At 36.1% G+C, this 24212-nt stretch overlaps 1 protein-coding gene across 1 annotated transcript in view; it reads right to left on the bottom strand.

Annotated features, from left to right (window-relative positions):
- The window catches only part of IL1RAPL1 (interleukin 1 receptor accessory protein like 1), a 1449662-nt gene that overhangs the window by 334095 nt on the left and 1091355 nt on the right, over positions 1-24212 (bottom strand). The window contains exon 6 of the mRNA XM_037821603.1: positions 7645-7719. Within this exon, the coding sequence (XP_037677531.1) occupies positions 7645-7719 (75 nt within the window). The remainder of the gene's footprint in view (positions 1-7644; positions 7720-24212) is intronic.

Raw genomic sequence — 24212 nt, 5'->3', positions numbered from 1 at the left:
TGGCATTTTCTTTTGCAAATTTGGGAGGAGTGCTTGTTAAGGTAGGGTACTCACCACATTTTTCTATGCCAGTAAACTTTAATCATTACGAACGATTTAGAAAGCTTTGTGATAGTAGTGCTTGCCAGAGGAAAAGCAGTATTTTTCTACAAAATGAATATGACTATAACCAATACCTCCACGAGGAACTTGACAGTCATAACAGCTTGTTGTTTTGTTTTGTAAAATTATTCTCCATGTCCTTCGTCCTAAGAAATATGCCTGAATTTCCTTCATATGGAAAAAAAGAGAATTTTTTTTCATTCTTACTTTCTTCTTGATGATCATTTATAAATTCATGTGGCTTAGGGTCCATTAAATGGTCATTTTTAAGAGTAAGGATGGGGATCATTTCTTCTGTTATAGTGGTGTATTACTCCATGCATTTTGATAGACGTACTAAATTAAGTATTCCATAATCAATAATTTCTCTAAGAGAAAGTCTAATTTAAGTATAAAATGTAGTATGCATACTGTATTCTCAGGGGGTGGGGGGGGATGGAAGTTAATTTTCTAGAATAGTACCTGTCCTATTATGAAGCCCATGTCTGCTGCCATACTGCGACACCCTAGTAAGAATATAAGCATGAGCAAGCAAGTGCTGGCATTCAAAATGCATTTCAGGAATCTTCTATATATAATGTTCTATTTGTAACATCAAAATATCTCAACTACTAACAATGAGCAGTTATTGAAAACTTAATAAATGCCAAGCAATGCACTAATCCTTTACGTGTGCTATCTCATTAAACACCCATGCTAACTCCATAGAGATAGGTACTATCCTGTTGCCTTTTTTTAATGATTAGGAAACTGAGAGCTAGTTGCTCAAGGTCACACCTCTCTAAGTGGCAGAGCTGAATTGTCACCTAGATCTGTCTGAACTTGGAGTCACTGCTGTATGCTACCTCTTTATCGTATAATCTTAATAATATAAGATTATGATGATGACAAGCTTCTTCTTGTAAGTTTTGCGACACTGTTAAGTTATGCAGCTGTTTTTTGTTCTCCATTTACCTACCAACTTGACTTGATAACTGCCAAAGTCCCTCTATCTCCTATAATTCCTAACACTAGGATTTTGAAGAGTTATATGTATATATATATATATATATATATATATATATATATATATATATATATATTTATGGCTTCTTAACTGGCCAATAACAAAATAAAATTGTACTCTTAGTGCTGTAGCAAAAGAGCAATCTGTGTGATACCTGTTGGGGCCCAACTAGAGGACTATACCTGGGCCTGTGACTCTCTGCAGTGGTTTTGTGACAGCACTCTTTCTTGGACCTTTTCTTTCTTCTATCTTCTCTCCTTTCTGGCTCTTTTCCAAAGCAAGAACAAGAAGACTCAATTGCATTGCCTCTATCCCAGGTTTTAAAGCATTTTAACAAGTGCTTTAACTGGTTTCCAAACTTTCAGGTATCAGCAGCCCATAAAAGCTGTTCTAACCTCCATGTCCATCTTATTTGGGATTCAAGTCTGCCCTAGCACCAGGCCTTGAGCATTTAATGCTTAAAAAGGAAATTTGACTTCTGCTTGGGTAGCAGTTTAAAAGCAAACATTTAAAGTTGTGTCTTTTTTTTTTTTTTTGCAGTCTATTCCTCCTCTCTGGCACCAAAGAAAGATGCTGAATTTGAGAAACTGAGATTCATATAAGTTATTCAAATAAATAATGACCTAAGAATACTAATACTGGATGCAGTTTATTGATTTATCATTTGTTTAAGGATATGAAATATGAACTGAAATACCGATATGCTAAGTATTCTTTTTCAGGTTAGAATCACAATTTTTAAGATATTTCTTTTGGGAGTTCAAAAGTAAAATATCTGACTACAACAACTGTCAAGGGTTGTTGCTTTCATTTATTATGGCATGATAAATTTGGATTGAGTAGAACTGAATACCATCAGTTTAAATATCTATAATACCAGTATATATGTCCTTGTATGTTTTAACTGAGGTTGCTATTTGCCAGAAGTTCTAATATACATCTAACCAGCTTTGTTTTGGGCAATAGAGCTATGCTGATATGCATGTTTTTCTTGAGGGGCCAACAAGCATATAATTTTTCATCTAAAACTTGGACTTTGGATATTATTATTTTTCTGCTATAGAATAAAGGGAAGTTTTATGTTTTTTTTTTAAATTAGAGATGTCAGTGAAAATATGTTTTGTGCATTCCCTATGGTACAGTGAAACCAAAGGTAACAGCATCGAATTTGCTTCAAGATAATCAGAAGAGTAATTGTGGATGGGAAAAAATGGTCAATGCCAATTTTCCTATCTCTGGGAGCAGACATCCTACTTGTATCACTTGCACAACTCAGCAATGCTATTTTTTTTTTTTTTTTTTTTACAATAAACAGTGTCATATGCTACTTTTAGAAGTGGGTACCAAATTCAACTCCTGAATTGTTTTGTTTGTAGGATAGGGAAACACTTAATATTAGGGAGGAAATAAAAAGCTTTCCCAAGTTTAGTAAAGAATAGGAACTATTCAGAAAAGGTTTTATTTCAAGAACATGACTGCCATTAAAATACAGTCCTAGATAGCAAATATTAGAGGGCTATTTTTCACTCCATAAAATAATTACCTATAGGGTTTCATTGGATTAAAAACTCAACTAGCATATTTTAAACAGAACACGTTCCCTGCATAATATATACAATTTCCTGGAACTTAAAAGCATTGAAATAAAGCATATGTCTGAAAAACTAATTATTTTAGCAACACAATAAACTATGTATATATTTTTAATGGCAAGTTTTCCTATATAAATATCAATCAGAAGCCTTTATATAATGTATAGCTATTTTTCCCTCAGTCTATTTGAAATTTAAAATTCTATAAACTACATATGGTGTAATTAGGCAAGGAGTACCAGTTAATTTCTAGAGTGACAGTGTATTTTAATTAGTCTACAGTATGTCCTTATATGAGGACAGATGTTTTAAAATTTGAAGTTTTCATTATTGTCATCAAGTACTTTCTTCTAGATGTTAACTTTCGGTGATCCTTAATCCTTGTTCAAAAATATTAAGGGTTTGCTTTTTCACAAACTTTCAACAAAATAAACTAAACAGCTAAGAGAATAAGATCACCAATGAATAGCTTATTCAATTCTGTCCCTTCATTTTTTGTCCAGAAAAATTGGAGACTGTTGTCCTTTGTGGCATGTACACATTATTATCACACACTTATCAGGGCATACGTTCCATGTGCCCAGAATACATCACAAGATTACTCTGTAATCTATTGAGAAACATAGAATGTAGAGGATAGTCTCACTTGAGCATCTGGATGAGGAAGAGAAGAAATTAGATAGGGAGTGTAAGTATGCAATTACATTTCTATATTTCATCAATCATAGACACTTACCTAAATGGACTAGATTTATTTGAATCCCTCCAAATGTAGGTAACGTCCAAAAATAAAAGAGAGAGAGAGAAGCTACTTGTGTTCAATGTGTGAAGAGAGAGGAAGAGGGAAGAAGGGAGAGGATTAAATGATTTTGATATTCAGGAAAGATTTTTCCTTTAACAGCTCTATGATACAAAGCTAAATCTTTTTTATCATTTCATTAAACATTAAAATGTGATTATGCTAATTATTGCTGAGAGTGCGGTGAAATAGTTACTGTTTCATATACTTCTGGTGAGAGTTTATACGACTTCTCTGGTAAGAATTCTAAAAAGACAGAGTAAGAATCAGTGACAAAACTAATTCCTTTAACCCAGTAGATTTCCTTTTTGGAATCTGTCCTGTTGAAATAATTATAAACTCAAGGGAAAATGTATAGGTAAAGATGTTCATAGCATTATTATCTATGATCATTTAACTTGGAAAGATCCACATTTCCAGCAACATATATGAGGTTACAGTACATTCACATGAATTTCATAGAGCCATTAAAAAAGATGTTTTCTGAAAATATTTAATAGGAGCAGAATGTGTTTACAATGCAGAGTGTAAGAAAGAAGATTCTTCTCTGTTGTGCATTGGGTGGGCATGCAGTGGTGGCTTACTGTGACCTCAATGGATTTTTCCCCCTCCCCGCTATGTGGCTGTCACTGCCACTTACTCTTGACATCTACCTGGACAGCATACATGTTTCCTCCAAACTTCTACCACTAACCTGTAAAATTTTATTTTAATAAGAAACCAAAATTTAAATAAAGTAATAACCATGTCTCGTAGAGTAATTAATGATAATTTCCAGTAAATTCTGAGTTGTAAAATAAAGTCCCTCACTAGATCAAGGGTAAGATAGATTTCTACTCTTTGAAGGTCTGGTAGGTTCTTTAATCTGGAAGGTTTTGCAAATAGGCTCCTGGCCATAAAAGGCAGGCTGCATTTCTGATCAAGTTTCAACAAGACAATGACGGGTGTCTGTCTTTTGATATCCTTGACTGCAGCCTCTTAAGACTAAGTTAGGCTCACCTCCTGGATTGACCTTGAGAATCGTACAGTGTGATTTCTGGGCCTTTTGCCCAAGAAAGTGCTGCCCATATATTTGCTGATGCCTGAAAGTTATTTAAAAGGGGACAGAGTTCTTTTATACATGCTTAGAAGTAACACAGATACCACTTAAAATGGCAATGTCAGGATATGACCACATAGTGATTGAAATTCAAACCCATCAATTTACATATTTTATATGAATTTAGATACCATCATATTATTTTTTCCTAACATACTTTGCTTTTAAGTGTCCTTTGCCTACTCCAATGAAACAGTTTAAATGATCATTATCTGACTGACCCTTTCCAGTATTGAGAGGATGAAGGAATTTGAAGAGCAGAAGGAGATAAGGGATGCTGAAAGGAAAAGGAAGGGATGGCCAACAAATGGCAGACAAAAGAGGATTTAGAGATGAATACAAATCTGTGCACTTCATGATTTTATCATCTAAGTTCATTCTTGATGAATTTTATATATTTGTGAACAAACTGAATAATTGATGGATTTACGGTTACCAGGGTCTGTTGGATGTGTGTGTCACTTAACCAGGATGCTCAAGTAGGTACCAAGATGCTTACCTAAGATGTTCAAGACATGTACCAGCTTGGCTTTGCATAATTCCTGATGAGTTTGCTTATAATGGAACTCATAAAGGAGTTTTATTATCCTCTCAGGTCAACTCTACTTAGGAACACGTTGAGGCAGATCACTGAGCTCTTGGCCAATGAAACTCTTGGAGATTCTCACCTACTCATAAGAGTAGGACCACTTTCAGGTTCCCAACTGCTGACCTAGGCCACCTTCCTTACTCATACTCCCACAACTCTCCACTCACTCCCCCTTAGAATTTGATATCACATTTTGAGCAATCAAGTACATATTAGAGAAAAATATATTTTAGGCATCTCAAGTCCTTTTTATTTTTGCCTTCAATATTCTTTCCTATTTTTCCTTACCCTTTCTGATCAGCTATTTACCTATTCCAATATCATTGCATAAACAGCACTAGCAAATTAACTGTCGCTCAAAGATTCATGGATTAAGGTGAAACTTCTCTAGCTAGTGAATGATTTAGTCCTTACACTGAGACCTAAAATCAGAAAACAAAATCAAACCAAAGTTGTTTAAAAGAATCCCATGTTGATGCCTCCAGTTTACTGGGTGATTAAATAGAACTCTTGTTCTTTTGGCAGTGACAATAAAGGAGTTAGAGTATTTCCTGGAGTATTTTCATAATGGACAGGCCCAAATTTCCTCAAATAAACATTCAGTGAAACTTTTCAATGTGCATAAGAAATTTTCATAGTTCCAATTTGATTTAGTTAGTCTTTACAAACTTTATTCAAGAAAAGTAATGTCTTAAAAAAAACTTTACACATTAGTCTTTCCATTTTGTAAAACTAGGAGGTAGAAAATAATCTGATTTATTCCAAGTTCAGTGACAATGAGAAACCCAATGGGCAGCCATTTCTCATAAAATTCTTTTAATTATGTTGTCAAATAAATAGATATAAATAATTTCATGTTCCCTGTGTTCATTAAAGATAACAGGTAACATAAAGCTCCTCCTCTTTGACTCATTGTGCTTATGGTTTTGTGTAAGTACTTAGATAAACATTTTTCTAGGAAATATTAAAAGGTATATACAAAGCATGGCCACTTATAAGAACTTATATTTCAAAATTCCTTTAGAAAGAAGCAATAAAAAATATACCTCAATATACCATAGCATGGGTGAACAGTTTGATACAATTTTAGTATATCTGTTTGTTTTGTATATAGCATTGCATTAATAGTATTTGTGAAGTCCTCCATCTCAAAATAACAACAATTATAATACTACTGACATGTATATAACTTAATTCAAAAAGCTTGAATTTGCCATCAAAGCAGCATATTAAGACCTTGACTGGTATAAATTCTGCATATGTTCATGCCTCAAAGTTAGCAAATATATGCATTTCCAGTGTTAGAAATCCATTGACTACAACTGTATAGATTTTAAAACCATCATCATATTTTCTTGTACTATAACTTTGGATATGTGATTAGTAAAGATTATCATGTCTATAATCTTTCATCTGGAAACTGGATTTGTAATTTTGATCCGCATTCTCACCACAGGAACAATAATATTGGTATCTTAAGAGATGGGCTACTGATTCTTTTTTGGTTTTATATAGTAAATGTCTTCTCACCCACAAATGGTTTATGTAAGAAGAAATTCCTCAATAAACATCAATATACAGTTTAAATTTTACTTTTGATTATCTTTTATATCTATATATTGTATCTCTATTATTTCTATATATCTATATATTAGAGATAATCATTTATATCAAGCCACTAGAATAATTTTCTGCTAAAGTGTACAATATATAAATGCATACTACATGTGAAATAAAACTAAAACCTAAGAGAATATAATTGAATATACTATACACATTTATAACAAAGAGGGGGACTTTTCTATAATTTGGTACAACTAATTATCACTAAGTAAGACTCAGAAATTCTACACTTACCTCAAAGATAAGTATGTGAGAATCCAGGTTTGTGGAAGACTGAATATTTTTATCAAAGTACATGTTGTCCATAGTTTCCTGTCCCCAACTTATTAGTCCCTTAACCAAAAGCCATTTACTTACATTTTATTAGTGTATTAGCCATAAATTAGCTAGCATAATGTCCACTATATTTGCTTAGATAAAAATGCATTTTAACCACAATGATGACATTCATTGTAATGAATTTGTACCCTTTCTTCAAATTTTCAGAAATTTTATTTTAATGGATAAATGGATTTTATAAGTTCAAATACTTCCAGAATGCTTGTTTTAAAACCAATTCAAGAATTACAAGACTGCCATATAATACTATCACTAAAACCTTCTTAACAGCCATTTAAATAACACATGAACATTTACATCCATATGTCCAGTTTGTTCCTAATACATGAGCTGCAGGGGATGGAATGAACTATGTATTTTGGTCTTTTCTAATTGAGTTCCTTTTAAATACACATGGACTTAGCTCAGAATATTACATCAAGTTACGATTTAGGCTTATTAGCTGTCAGAATGTATTGAGAAACCTGTATTAACTAGAATTAGAGAATTACTCACCCAGCTGGGTCTCCTGAATTGTCAGTTTACTTTCCAGAGGATACAAAAGCTTGGGTGGCTTATCAGTCAGTGGAGCTGAAAAAAATAACAATACAGAGATTACTGTTATGGTGCATGAAATGAAGGATGAATACAGTTTATTTTCCATAATATTTTTCGTTTTCAAAGTAGTGTGGCAAAGCAACCTAGCAAGTAATGACTCACGTATTGCAGGTAGTACCTTCAGGCAAGCTGAAAAGCCATTACATTGTACATGAGTCAGATATAATACTTCCTAATTCACGGTGCCATGACACTGTTGAATTACAGAATCGGGATTGATCAGTCCTTAAGAACATAGAACTGTGTTTCACCATACATTTTCAATTTGTACCTTCTTTTCCTTTTTAAGGGATGCTCTACATTTTTGCTGTGTTAAAACTACACATGATATATGTAGCCTATATTTCAATGAATGATCTTGTATAATGATTTCTTATTCTTAATATCATTCAGAGTTTTCATATTTCGAATCCCATTGCCTCAAACCCATAGCCTTAGTAATTACATTCAATTTTTCTTACCCACAAAGACTCTAAATGCATTAAATTAGCACAGATACAATGTGTTCGCACTCACACATGCATATAAGAAATCACAAGAGAATATATTTTAAAAGATACTTTCTGCTTAGTCAAAACCCCTTATTACTATTATCAATTTCATTTTATAGTATATATTGCTAACTTGCAATATAGACTCTCCTTGATTTTAACCTTCTGTACATTTCTTCTCTGGGTTCCCATCAATTTGTTAAGTTATTGGCCTACCAATCTAAGAGTTTACTATTCAGCATCTTGAAGATAGGTCTCCCATTGTATACTTTATTCCCAGCTAAACCAGACTATCTGGACTGCAGACAAACAGTCAGTTCTCCTTACTTAAGGGCTCCTGTCCCTTTCTAACCGAATTGCCCAGGTCCCTTGAAACTAGTCACTGCAACTTCCACTCTGCATCAAGTACAGAAATGATCAATTATGGGCTGTTGAACTAAATGTTTTTGCTTTGAGGGCTGTCTTCCTTCCTTGCCAGGATGGCATGCCAGCGTGGTTGATAACTGAAAGGCTGATCTAGAGAGCAGGGCCAGGAGGTGTTCTCATTGCCAGGGGATTCAAGAATTCAAGCTGCACTGGCAACTCACCCCAATCTCTGTTTAACAAAAAACACAGTCAGTGCAAAGGGAAGATGTACCCCAAGTCAGAAAAATAAGGCCTAACATAGGATCGATAGCTTTGGTTCATAATGAATAGAATGCATTATTCATTCATCTTCATTACTCTTTAACAGGGGATGGAAATAAAGGGGAAAGTTGGGGTAATAGGATGAGATCAATCGATTTGAAATTCTTCCCAAGATTTGATGTCATTCTGTGACTAATATTAAATACTTTTATTTCTTGCCTAAAGTGATCCCAACGTATTTTTATTCTCCCACTAGCTAAATAATCAGTTTATTCACTAAATGTTGGCAAAGTAGTTCATCATTAATATGTCAGAAAGTCACATTTCTTAGACTGGCTATCAAATGATTCCAACGAACTTCAAGTAAGTGTGGTGTCAAAATAACCAGCTGATTCAGTAAATTAAGTCAGTTTATAAATTCTTGTAATTATGTAATTACATGTAGACAGCTCAGTTGTTTGCTATAGAAAGAAACTGAGAGAAATGTTTCCTGTTCAAACACATTGTACACTGGTTTATGGTAAGATTAAAAAAAAAAGATCTGTAGAAAAAGATAATAAAATCCATATGTAGCACATTTGTTCAGAATGTGAAATGATATGTGGTTTTCTATTCCACCTCCCTACCCACCCCATGGCATACATTCTTAAGACCATTTCAGATGAGAAACTCCAAGTTAGTAGAGGAATTCTTTCAAGTTAAGTCATGGAGTCAGACAATGTTAGAACTGGAGAGAATGCATATGTTTATTGAGGCCTTTGATTTTTTTTTAACTTTGTTCCCTAAAGCTCTATGATTTCCACATTGCCCCTCTGTCCTGGTGAAATGAAGATGGGGATTAGGGGTGGCCCACTAGACTTGGCTCCATGCCCCCCGCTTTGACAAAAGTAGCTCTGCTTTTATTTATCTTATGTCTCAATATTTCACCCAAGATTTTGACCCAACAAGTTCAATTCAATGCAACTGACATTTATTGAACACTCTAATGGGCCAGGCATTGTGATGGGAATTTGGAATAACAGAGTGAGCCTCATATCTCTGGTTTCTGTCCTTACTATACCTTACAGTGGTCTGTGGTTAAAACAATAATAATAAAAATAAAAAAATTGTGCTAATTCAACTCCCTTGTTTTAGAAATAAAGGAGTCCCTTTAGAAAGAGATTAACTGGCTTACCAAATATAACAGAATGAATAAAATAACTGAGTCTTTCCCAGATTCTTGTCTCCCAATTCTTTGTTATATGATCCTTGAAAATTCTTTTGAGCAACCCTGTGCAAAGTTTGCCCTCAAGGTGTGTACAATCTCCTAGGAGAGCAAAATCGTGCAATTAAATAATTGCAATCTAGAGCAGAAAGCTCTTGCTATGCAATCTGTCATCCCTTGGTATAACACTATGACAGGTATCAGTCAAGCACCTTTTTTGTATGATTTGCCTGCCAAATCCACATTTGAAAAAAGTTAATGGAATCTTCCAGATAGCACAACAGCTGATTTGATATATTGGTAGAATGACTGTGAAAAAAGGATGACTTCTAAAACTGAGATATAGCTCAGCTCCACAGTCACTTGGAGGTGACCAATTTTGCTGCCACAAGGAAAGGACATGCACTGTATTATCCATTATTTGAACATGCCTGGCACATTATGGTGTTTAATAGATATTAGCTGAATTGAATTGACAGAAGAAAGAACTGGTAAAAAAATGTAGGGATGGTAATAACCAACCTAAACGAACATGCACACAAACACAAACCTTCTTCATTTTCTGCATGGCCAAAGGTGGGATTGGAAGAAATGCAACCAAATTACTTACAATAAAAAAAAATATATATATAAAAAGACAAAAGTTATTGGCGTCAGACCACGACTAGACCAACTGCCATTTTATTGTCAAGAAAACAACTTGCGTTTTGGGGATGTTTCTCTCTCTCTCTTTCACACACACACACACACACACACACACACACACACACACACACAAATCATTGGAAAGCTAAAGAAGTCCAACAATAGTGACATGAAGCATAGGGTGATATTAAATTTTAATGATTTGTCCAAAAAACTCACAAAAATTATAGTAGAGACATTTCTCTCACTAATTATACAATAAATATAGCTATTATCTACCACCAAAAGTATTTTCAAGCTTTCATTTATTCCTCAGAATATCCTATTTACAACCTTAAGACTAATATGGTCATTTAAAATAATAGCCTACCTCTCTGATAGAATTATTAATACATCTCAAAATCTTTCTGTAGAGGATCTAAGATGGCGGCATAGAGAGGAGTGGAAGCTAAGTAGTCCCCCTGGAACAACTAAAAAAAAAACCAGAAACAACTAGTAAATAATCCAGAATAACTGCAGGGGGACAAACGAGACCGTCCACTCATCATACACCAACCTGAATTGGGAGGAATGCCTGAGATCACAGCATAAAATCTGTAAGTAAAAACTGCAGATCCAAATCGGGACACTCCTCCCCCCACAGCCTGAGCTGCAAAGCCTCCTGGTGCCAGAGAGAAGCTTTCTCCCAGCAAGCGAATATAGCTCAGCTGAGCTCCAACTGGGGTTTTAATTAGCGAGTGTGAACTGCTCACTACGAGGTATGAATCCCCAACAAGCAGACAGAGGCTTTGGGTAACGACTGACCTTGGAGAGCCAGAGGGTCAACTCAGACTAGCTCTGTTCCTTTTTCGACTCAGTGGAGAAAGCCTCAGCCATTTTCAGTTCCCAGTTCTGTGACCCAGACAAGGGTATAGCACAGGCAGAGAGAGACTACTGAAATGCTAATGACCTCCCCCTAGGGCGTCTTATCTTCTCTAAGAGGAAAGGGGTGGGGCCAGCTCTACTACCTGCCTTTCATTCAGAACTTACACCAGTCAAGAATTATAGGCTAACAGGTGCCACCTGCTGGGCAGAAAAGCACAGTGACCTGAGGCATCAGAGGGTGTACCAATTTTCTAAGACACACCTTCAGGGAAACCAGATACCGAATATTTCTTCCTTCTGGGACCTTAGCCCATTCTGGTCTGGGGAGGCCTGATTGGGGTAACCAAGGAAACCATGCCTAGACAACAGAAAACTACAACTTACACCAAGAAAAATGAGGCTATGGACCAGTCAGGGGAACAAACTTGCACTTCAACTGTGATGCAAGAATTGAAACTAATAATAACTGAATTCAAAAAGTTTAGGGAAGATATGGCAAAAGAGATGAACCACATAATGAAAACATAGGACGTACATGAGGTAGAAATTGAAAGTTCAAAAAACCAACTGGCAGAATCTATGGAAATGAAAGGCACAACACAAGAGATGAAAGACACAATGGAAACATACAACAGCAGATCTCAAGAGGCAGAAGAAAACACTCAGGAACTGGAGAACAAGCCACCTGAAAGCCTACACACAAAAGAACAGATAGAGAAAAGAATGGAAAAATACGAGCAATGTCTCCGGGAACTTGAAGACAAAACGAAAAGCAAGAATTTACATGTCATTGGTGTCTCAGAAGGAGAAGAGAAGGGAAAAGGGGAAGAAGCAATACTAGAGGAAATAATCAATGAAAATTTCCCATCCCTTATGAAAGACATAAAATTATGGACCCAAGAAGCGCAGCGTACCCCAAACAGAATAGATCTGAATAAGCCTACACCAAGACACTTAATAATCAGATTATCAAACATCAAAGATAAAGAGAGAATCCTGAAAGCAGCAAGAGAGACACGATCTAGCACATACAAAGGAAGCTTGATAAGACTGTGTGGATTTCTCAATAGAAACCATGCAGGCAAGAGGAAGTGGGGTGATATTATTTAAGATACTGAAAGAGAAAAACCACCAACCAAGAATCCTATATCCGGCAAAACTATCCTTCAGATACGAGGGAAAGCTTAAAATATTCTCTGACAAACAGACAATGACCAAGTTTGTGAACAAGATACCTGCTCTACAGGAAGCACTAAAGGAAGCACTGCAGACAGAAAGGAAAAGACAGGAGTGAGAGGTTTGGAAAACAATTTTGGGAGATAGTAGCACAGCAATGTAAGTACACTGAACAAAGATGACTGTGAATATGGTTGAAAGAGGAAGGCTGGGATCATGTGGGACACCAGAACAAAAGACGAACTATAGAGACTGGGACTGTGTAACTCAGGGAAACCTAGGGTGCTCAACGATGGTAATAAAAGGTACAAATATGTTTTTACATGAGGGAGAACAAATGAATGTCAACATTGCAAGGTGTTAAAAATAGGGTGGGCTTGGGGGGAAAATACAATCAATGCAAACTAGAGGCTAGAATTAACAGAAACATTGTATTATGCTTCCTTTAATGTAACAAAAGCAATATACCAAAGCTAAATGCATATGGGGGGTGGTGGGAATAGGAGAAGGGTATGGGACTCCTGGCATTGGTGATGTTGTCTGACTCTTTATTCTACTTTAGGTTAATGCTATCTTTCCTTTTGTCACCTTCTAGCTATCAAGTTTGTTTGTTTGTTTTTCTCTTTCTCTTGCCTTTTTCTTTTGCCTCTCTGCCTTCTTTGACTCTTCCTCCATCTTTGTGGAAGAAATGTCCTTATATAGAGAGTGGCGATGGTGCTCAATACATAAATACGTGACTATACAGGGAACCAATGATTGTTTACTTAGGATGGAATGTATGGTGTGTGAACAAAACCATCTTAAAAGAAAAGGGTTGATGAAACCTTGAGGGCACTAAATTGAGTGAAATAAGACAGACACATAAAGGCAAATGTTGCAGGGTCTCACTGATATGAACTAATTACAATATGTAAACTCATAGACATGAAATATAAGTTACCAGGATATAGAATGAGGCTAAAGAATGGGGAGCGGTTGCTTATTATGAGCAGAATGTTCAACTAGGGTGAACTTAAATATTTGGAAATGGACAGGGGTGATGGTAGCATGTAATGAGAATAGCAGTGCTAAAAGGTGTGTGAAGGTGGTGGAAAGGGTAAGCTCAGAGTCACGCATGTCACCAGAAGGAAAGTTGGAGGTTAAAAGATGGGAATGTATAAACAGTGAATCTTGTGGTGGACAATGTCTGTGATTAACTATACAAACATTAGAAATCTCTCTCACAAACTAGAACAAATGTATGTCACTATAACTAGAGGTTAATAATAGAGAGGCATATAAGGAAAAAATATATACCTATTGCAAACTATATACTACAGTTAGTAGTATTTTAACATCCTTTCATCAACAGTAACAAATGTACTATACCAAAACTATGAATCAATAATGGGGGGGCGTGGTTAGGGGTATGGGAGGATGTGAGTTTCCTTTTTTTTTTGTCTTTGTTTCTTTTCTGGAGTAGTGAAAATGTTCTAAAAATTGAAAAAAAAATAATTGTATTGATGGATGCATAGCTGTATGGTGGTGCCGTGGGCAATTGATTGTATACTTTGGATCTTTGGATAGTTGTATGGTGTTCTAGTTTGCTAATGCTGCTGGACTGCAAAACACCAGAGATGGATTGGCTTTTATAAAAGGGGTTTTATTTGGTTACACAGTTACAGTCTTAAGGCCATAAAGTGTCTGAGGTAACACATAAGCAATCGGGTACCTTCAATGGGGGATGGCCAATAGTGTCTGGAAAACCTCTGTCAGCTGGGAAGGCACATGGCTGGCATCTGCTCCAAAGTTCTGGTTTCAAAATGGCTTTCTCCAAGGACGTTCCTCTCCAGGCTGCAGTTCCTCAAAAATGTCACTCTTAGTTGCACTTGGGGTATTTGTCCTCTCTTAGCTTCTCCAGAGCAAGGGTCTGCTTTCAACAACCATCTTCAAACTGTCTCTCATCTGCAGCTCCTGTGCTGTCTTCAAAGTGTCCCTCTTGGCTGTAGCTCCTCTTCAAAACATCACTCACAGCTGCACTGAGTTCCTTCTTTTATGTCAGCTCATTTATATGGCTCCACTGATCAACTTAGACCCACCCCGAATGGGCGGAGCAACACCTCCATGGAAATTATCCAGTCAGAGTCATCACCCACAGCTGGGTGGGGCACATTCCAAAGAAACACTCAAAGAATTACAATCTAATCAACACTGATAATGTCTGCCCACACAAGATTACATCAAAGATAATGGGGTTTGGGGGACATAATACATTCAAACTGGCACATATGGTATCTGAACAATCTCAAATAAATAAATTAAAAAAATACAAAAAAAATCTTCTGTAGTGTAGAAGGGGAAATTTTATAGACATTCATTTTGCTTCCCAGCTGCCAGTTAGAGAAACATCTAGAAGTTGGTATACATGAAGTTATATACAGGATTGATTCCTTATCTTTGTTAAGGTTCCCTAATTATTCATGAAAGGAAGCAGTCTCTCCCTCTTTTCCCCATTCCATGTACACTTGGGTTATGGAACAGTGAAAAAATAGGATCCCAGCTTCCAAAACCAGAAATTACAAGAGAACCAGAGTAAAGAGGCTAGGAATCACAAGGCTTCCTAATGTTTTTAAAAGGGGAGAAATGTGAGGCACCCATGATGACTGTGCCTTTTTGTTGGCTAGTCACCCCCCGAAAATTTAATTTTAACCCCTCAAATACTTCTTAGATACCTATTGATACTCATCATATCACAAAACTTGTTCTTTTAAAATCATTGACAACTTTCAAAACCTAATTTCATTAGTGACTTCTCTGCTTTGTTTTTTAGAAACATTATGGTAACGTAGGAAAGATCACAAGCTTAGCTCTTACTGGACATGAGTCTACTAAGTCCTGGCTCTGCCTTGTTGGTTTGGCAAATTGGAGAATTTAGTTAACTGTCTGAGTCTCAGTCTCCTAATACATAACGTGTGGTAGAAATAGTCTTCCCTTGCAGGTTGGTATGAGGATTAAATAGGATAACAGATTTAGTGCCAGCATACGGTAGGTGGAAAATAAATGTTCTAATGATATCTATCAAAGTTTGGGACAATTGCATTTAGCATTTTATGTAGTTTGTTAAAAATATATATTATTGATGATAATGATAACATCCAATGAACTGGATGTTTAACCAAGGGTTCAAATGGAGTTTAGCTCTTGAATTTGAGAACTGTTAATACTTTGCACATTAGTTTCCACAGCAGGGGAACTCATCTGTCTTTAAGAATGCAATTCAGTAAAAACATTTCGAAGATTTTTAAAAAGGCAAGACAATGTACTGGGATTGTAAAAGAATCAAAGGTGAACAGAACACAAATTTTAACCCTTACAGAGCTTACAGTCTAGATAAATAATTATAACATAGTTCAAATAATTCAGTCCCAAGAATGTTTATCATGTACCTACAAGTAATAAGTACTAAATTAGGGGGAAAAATGATGAATAAGACATGGTATCTTCCATAAGGATGTTGATATATTTATGATGGATTGATGGATTGTGTTGAGCACTATATTCAGGGGTAATTTCTTGATTGCCCCATTTAAATCTACCAACTAATACTGGCCACAAAACAATATTCACAGATTTATACAGTTGACAATAAAACATGCTTTGTGGTACTCCCACTGACACACTCCATTCTGTAATGCTTTTTGTTTGTTTCATTTTTGTTTGTTTGAATGGATGTACATGGCTTACTTAAAAGAGCTGACAATCAACTGTTTTCCTAGCAAGTCAAGGGAACTTGGATCTTTTGAATGACTCAGAATGAGATTTCAGATCTGCTTTCTTTGGCCTAGAATGTTTTATTATTAGTTTCTAATACTGTAGCATAGAGCTTGTGAGAAGTATAGCAAGAAAACACAACCTCATTGCTGTTGGGAGAAGGAAGGAATGTACAGGAGAAAATAACATATACTAAGTGAGACCATTGGGGGGATGTGTGCTTTATTTTTCACATATTGCTAATACTTTGGGATTGGCAACATTTCTCCTTTCTGTCACAAATAATTATGGTGAGTCACAACAGAGTCACAGAGCCTCAGAAGCCTCAAAGGAGAGAAGTGACAAAGCAATTAAGCAGAGAGTTGCAGGGACAGCAGTTTATGAATGAAATAACCAAGCTGTACAAGATAACCTTGATTTAAAAGACATGTCAAGGAGACAGAGCAAATACTCCCAAGGACATAACTCTTAATAGATCTATCAAAATATATGTATTCAGGAAAATCAAGAATTTAATTTCACTAACTTTGATACTTAATATTTTATTCAGATAGGTTGAAAATTGATGCTTGGAAATAATAATGCAAAGAACACAAATCTATCCATCCATTCATTCACTCAACAAAAATTTTTAAGCACCTCTTCTCTGCCAGGAATTCTTCTATTCACTAGGAGGTATAACAGTGAACAAGAAAAACAAAATTACTGTTTCACAGAGCTTGTATTCCAGAGATGGAGATGGAAAAACAAACACGTATAGGAATAGATGTATAACATATTGTTAGGTGGTTGCTAAGTACCTAAATAAATAAATAATCTAAGGATATGGAGGCTAATTCAGTGCTATTGTTGAGAGGGAAGTCAGGAAAGTTTGCTCTGAAGATCATTTGAAACAGACCTGCATGAAGGGAGGGAATAAGCCACATGAATACCTGGAGGAAGAGCATGCCAGACAGAGGGAACAACAGGTGCAAAGGCACTGAGGTGGAAGCATGCTTGGCATGCATAAGGGGGAGCAAAGATGGCCATTGTGACTAGACTGATGTTAAGGAAAGAGTGGCAATGAGTTCAGAGACAGTCATGGGACAGTTCAGGCAGGGCCTTGTAGAATATGGAAGGGACTTGGGTTTTACTCGAAGCATAGTGGGAATGCCCTGGAGGGTTTTGAGGAGACAGGTTGTAGCATTCATATGCCAGCTGTATCAACCTGGCATTTTGGTGTTTGTGTCTGGGAGGATGGTGTGGTGTGGAGGAATAAGAGAGGAGGTTGGGATGCCAGTTAGAAGGTTATCAAAGCAGTCCACTGAAATGTGATGGTACTGTGGTGTTGGTGATGGAAGTGGTCAGATTTTTTTCTTTATGTACCTATTTTGTAGATAGATCTAACATGATTTACTAATGAGCTGGATGTGGAATGTAAATGAAAAGCAAGGAATTAAGGGGGATTCCTAACTTTGGTTTTGAGCAAATATGTGAATGGAGGTGCCATTTTAATGATATGGAGGCTATTCAAGGGGTGCAGGTTTGTTGGGGAGAAGGAACCAAGAGACCCATTCTTATAAATCAATTACCTTCCTTTATCCAGAGTCTAGAGAATTTTACTATTGATCATTGATTTATATTTTGTAAAATTAAGGCACAGACTGACAATTCATCTTCTAGTGATCCCTCAAAGAATTGAAAAAATGGTCCAAACCAAGTTTCACGTTTCAAGCTAATGGCATTATGAGATACAGTTTGGCTAACCTCTATTTTCTTTTGCGTTCACATCATTTATAAGAAAAAAATGTACAACCCCAACATTATTTTTTGACCAACAGAATCAATGCCATACTTATCTAAGACATTAAAAACAATTCTCTAGTACTCTGAAGAACCATTCTCCAGAGCCAGTGAACATTGTTCCCAGACATGTGGAACATATTCAATTGGCAAGTTGGATATCATCATGTCTAATTTATTTTTTTCTTATTTTTTTTAATATTTAATATGGGGTACTGTTCTAACATAGGAGTTATAAGTGTTTAATCACTTTCAGTATCTTGATAAACTTCCAGGTAACATAAATGATGGAAAGACTATATTCATTGAATAATTCTTTTCAAAATAGAATCCCTCAAGAATACCACAGGAAAAGTTGATCAACCTGGAGCCAATGCCAGGGGCTCAGTTTTTCTGCTCATTTGTCACCCTTCTACTGTGGTCTCTTAAGCCCCAGATTCCATTAATGGCAGCCCTGCCAGCCTCACCTAGACTCATGGCAAATCTGGACACTAATTCAATCACCCACTAAACCTGGTTCTGACCATATGAACTGAGAAAAACATGGAGGGCCAATAAAAGAGCATGGTGAGTAGACACAGAATAAATTAAGGTGGTTTTAACATTTTAAACTTTCATTTTGTAAACAATTGCTGCAGTTGGATTTTGCATAAATATTGAGATGAATTCTAACTGATTGCATAACTGATTTCAACCATTTTAAATAAATTTGTGCGTGCAAAGCTAAAGCAAAAACAAATGGTGATAAAAAAGAAACTGCATAATTATTGAGAGAAATTAGTATGAACCCTAGGAAAAGGAAGCTGATTGATGTAATAGCTATAATCAAGCAGGTGAGTATGCCAACTACTGTTTTCACTTTTGTTGACAGGCAAGAGAAAAACTAAGAGTCACCAATTAGCTTCTAGGGACAATAGTCAATTCCAAGAAATTAGCTGTCCTGTGAGGAATGTATCTTTTCTGTAGCAGTGAGAAAGTACACAAAACTATCACTGCATATCTTTTTTTTTTTCCTTTTTCTATTAGCGAATCAAAAGCCTTCAAAAATGAAACATGATAATTCCCAGGTATTTGGAAATGCTTATTAAAAGAAAATTGTGGAATACACAAAAGGCATCATGTTACTACTGTAAATCAGAAAATTTTTAATTCTCTGCTTGGCTTGGGATATCACAATACATTACATTTCCATGGTATAGTATAATGCTATTTAAAGGCCTTCCAGATTATATTGGGTTGGTATATTTATATTTGACTTCAGTGTAGAAGAAGTTTAAATTTCTTGGCTTTCTGTTTATGGCACAGAATCCCTCACAATTACTCAGTGGTATAATTCTACGACAGTGGTTCTCAACTGGAGTTGTCACAGCTTGGGGAGAGGTGTTACTGGCATCTCATGAGCAGAGGCCAGTGATGCTGCTAAACTTCGTGCAATGCACAGGACAGCTTCCCATAAGAATCAGCAGGTCCCAAATGTCAGCAGTGCTGAGGTGGAGAAACCCTGCTTACGATAAACATTTATTATATAAAAGTGGTTTTATTATCTATATTTCAAGACTGAATTGGTCTCAGAAGATGTAATCATTCCCCTTCATGGGAAGCTTAGGACAAGCCTAATGAAGGTAGCGGCATGGTAGGCTGATAGCTGTGTAGAGAATTGAGTGAGACCTAGGTTTTGATTGATCCGGGAAGCTACTCAGAGTGGCTGTGAGTTGATGGGGACAAGTCCCAATGGAAACAAGTTTGAGACAAAGTTATTTGGATCATAAGTGAAGTACTCAAAACACAACATTAAGTCAAAAAATGTTATCATACAGCCCTGTATGCAAAACAAAATTAAAAGATCAGTAAGATTCAGTATGATGTGACATAAGTATGGGAGTGGGAGGTGAGGCACAAAGAGCAATGAATTATAACAAGGGTAAAAAGTAAAATCCATTCATTGGATGTTTAGTATGTGCCAATCCTGGGCCAAACACTTTGCATAAATTATCTCATTCAAGGCCCACAACAAAAAGTCATCCCTTCTGATACCTCATATCACAGATAAGGAAACTGAGATTGCCTGAGATTAACAGCTTGCCCAAGGTCCCAAGCTAGAGGTGGGGTGTGCTACACCTCTGAGACTACTTTCTTCAACTATTACATTATCATCATAAAAAATGTTGGATACTCAAAGCTTATTTTTATTTTATGCTTTTCACAAACTATGTGGGTAAAGCTGTTTGTTTTAAAAGCATAAGATGCAGGGAACAGAGAAAAAAACCTCAGATAATAAAAAGAAATATAAGAGAAATAGAAAACCTGAGGCATCTTGTTTAGCAAAATAAAGGGACAGTAGGATAAGTGCAAGACATTTCCAGAATATCTCCATCTGGGATTTAAAGATTTGAGTATAAAGATGAGTTGAGTTGACACACAAAACAAGTGAATGTCACCAACATTATTGACTGATGCAGGAAACGGCAGGAGGAGACCAATAAACCCAACATTTTAGATCAAGGATGACTTTTTCTTCTGCCTTAAATATGGGCTCCAGGTAATAGGAAAGAAGGACGGAAGGAAGGAAAAAAGGACCTAAAAGCAACTTATAGTTCTGTACATCATGTAGACGAGCAGCCAGCAAAAGCTACATATCATGATGCTCAGAAGACAAAACACTTCAGAAATCTGGCTCTTTTTTTCCCCTTACTTTTGGTACTATTCCATTCACAGGTAGCAAAACTGTCAGTAGAATTGAACAATAGAAAATGATAGCAAGCATGTAATAGGATCTCATGTTTTATTGTGACGAACACAGTGACTTCTACCTCAATAGGTGAATTATGAAACTACAATGTCCTGAAAGACCACTGTGTGGCAATTCTATACTCTGTCAATCCAGATATGACTGAAGATAGAACTCTACCAGAGTGGCAGTGCATTTGCAACTGCTGCTCCATTTCCAAGCACAAATTATGCATATTTTTCTGGCCCTAGTAGATTACAGGAAAAAAGAAAAAAAAATGCACCAATGGCCCGGGCTGGTCATTGTCTGAGAGAAATTTTTCCCTAGAATTTGATTGTTACTTTATATTAGAATGACATCTATTGGTGAACACTCTACATGGGTGATACATATGTACTAAGCTTTCTCCCAAGTTTCAGATAAAAATTTCCTATTATCTACTGGACATATTGGCCTAGATGTTCTATTATTACTAATAAGATAAATGTGTTTCTGGGGGTGGGTGGATGGGTGGCTGGGAGTGAGGAGGGGATGGTGAATCCCAAAGTGAATTGGTATGTTGTCATATCCCCATTTACATGTCAGCTCCCCCTTTTGACTTTATCTTGCTAACAAATGGCTTTGCCACTCTCCTTATAGGACAGGTTTGATATCTTACAGTCAACCTTGGCTTCTCCTTGCTACGCCTCCACATACACACACAGACAGGCCAGGTACAAATTCTAGTTTATTATATAGCTTAGATGTCTCTAATACCTGCCTCTTTCTTTTCATTCCAAACACTGCCAGCCCAGCTCATGTCCACATCTATACTATTTGCTATTACCCAACATGTGTGGCATTTTACTTTCACACCTCTATGCCTTCCTTTATGTTTTCTGCTCACCATACAACTACTTTCCTATTAAATTTCTCTTCACTGTTTTAGACCCATTTTGTTACTAGCTCCCTCCAGAAGACTTTTGCTAGCTTCATAATCAGATGTGACCAATTTTTTTCACCTGCAAATTCACAAAACGTTTGGCTTGGCTCTTATGACATGTATCTAACTGTATTACTATTATTATTATTAGAATATTTTCTTTTTTCCTTATTAAACTATAAAACTTCATTGGTGATTATGCTTCTTGCTGGGTTTATTAAGGTGTCTTGAACAGAAAATTAATTTAGTAACTTTGTTACATGCATTATTATGTTTGATTTTATCATTAACTAAGCTAGACATAAGTTTTAAACTCTCATTTCAGAGTGAAAAATGAATGGGGTTTGGAGTTGGAAAGGCCTGTCTGGGGTAGAATCCTGCATAGGCAACACTGACTGCAATTCAATTTTCCCATTCCTTCACAAGATATGAGAACCTTTAAAAGTGATGGCAAAGGATAATAAATTATATATATATATATATATATATATCCACAAGAACTAAAAGTATCAGGTCGAGGGAAGGTATCAGCAAGGAAGCAATTTCAAATTTCTTGTAGACAAAGGGATTGGAAACATGGGGCTTGATGAAACGGGGTGAAGTGGAGTGGACCATGGCTGAGGAGGAGGCCATGAAGGATCTATGAAACCCTGTACAGGCTTACTATCTAGAAAGTTCAGCTATTACAAAGTCATGGGAGAGATGAGAGGTCAAAATGAGAGGAATTAATTGAGAGCCCATTTAAAGACTGAGTAACCTACTCTTCCCCCTCCAAAGTCCCACAGGATGAAGAATGACCACCACCAGGGCTTTGCTTGGTCCCCTGCCCAAACAACTAAAAATTCAGAGATCCTTCTCTAAAGACATCAAAAAACCTATCTGATGCTGAAAAGCAGGGGCATTCCAGAACTACAAAAATAATTCTAATGTATTATGAAACATTTAACTTTTGAAATATTATAGAACTATTTGCATAACAAAAGTTTCCTAATACTCTTAGAATTCAGATATTATGAAAGCTATTTGCAATCACTGAACACTGAACTTCTTTTACCATGAAGAAGTAGGCTATAAACAATTTTTTTTGGTAAGTGGCAGTAAGTATTGAAGAGACCTAACCAGGGATTAAAAACAAAGTAGACCACGTACTATCTCTATCTATCACTAAAAGTTGGCATAGCGCATGTCACTTAATTTTATAGTCACTATTAAGATGACATTTTATTCGCTGGAACTCTCAGCATAAATTTAAGGCTTGTAAGACAAAAGAACATAAATATAAGACTGCAAATAAGCATATGCGTAGTAACAATCGACACGTTTTGAAGCTTGCAATTACTTTATCTCATTTGAGCATCAGTTTTCTTTTTCCCAAAATGGACAGTCAATGATGATAGAAGCCAGGATTTGAAACCACATCATCTGACCTTAATGGCCACAAGCTTTCCATTTCTGTACTCTTCTTTTCAATGCTTGCATTTCCTAATGTGGTTTCTACTGGACACCTTGTTTTTCCGGGAATCTCTGATGATATGGGGCAGAGTGGGAGAATACATTATTTTCATGGCAATTTGACACAGAGGGATGGAAAGGTCTGTGTGAATTCAATAGATTTCATTAAGACTAAACTATATTTGACAATAGTGAGGCTTTCACTGTATAATTTGGTTAAGTCTGACACTGCTTTCTTGGGAAGACTGGAAGGGAGGGTTATGTCTTCCCTTGGCTCTCATAAGCAGAACACTTTAAGGATTACAAGACTTGATCATGACATACAATTTGAGGCTCTCATTATGAGAGTAGACAGTAAAAAGGTAGGCATTCTAGAAATCCTGTTCTCACTTTTACCGAAGGAACACAATCCTTAATAAACATGTTCTCCATTAAACTCAAGGTTTATAAATATAAACCAAAATTTTGAATTTTTTTGGTAATTGTTGGCAATATTAGACTTGGCCTTTGGAATGACATTTTATAACCACTCAAACCCTTTAAAATATCTTCATTCTTGCATAAAATTTGGAAATAGTTATCCAAATAACCTACATTGAGGGTTTCCAAATAAACTACATTGTACTCTCCAATTAAACCATTGCTGGACAGCAATATGGGGCAGTAATAGCATATTTGTAATATGGCTATTCAACTTTTGCACTTACTTTAACTTTCTTGACCTCTGTCAATGATGAGGCTATACTGGGAGATGGCACATGTTGCTTTCGTAGTCTATGAATCTAAGCTAACTTATGTATAGTTGGAAATATGAAATTCCAATAT

Source organism: Choloepus didactylus, chromosome X, assembly GCF_015220235.1.
Source record: "Choloepus didactylus isolate mChoDid1 chromosome X, mChoDid1.pri, whole genome shotgun sequence".
NCBI lineage: Eukaryota > Metazoa > Chordata > Mammalia > Pilosa > Megalonychidae > Choloepus > Choloepus didactylus.
This window is presented reverse-complemented; position numbering and strand designations above follow the sequence as displayed.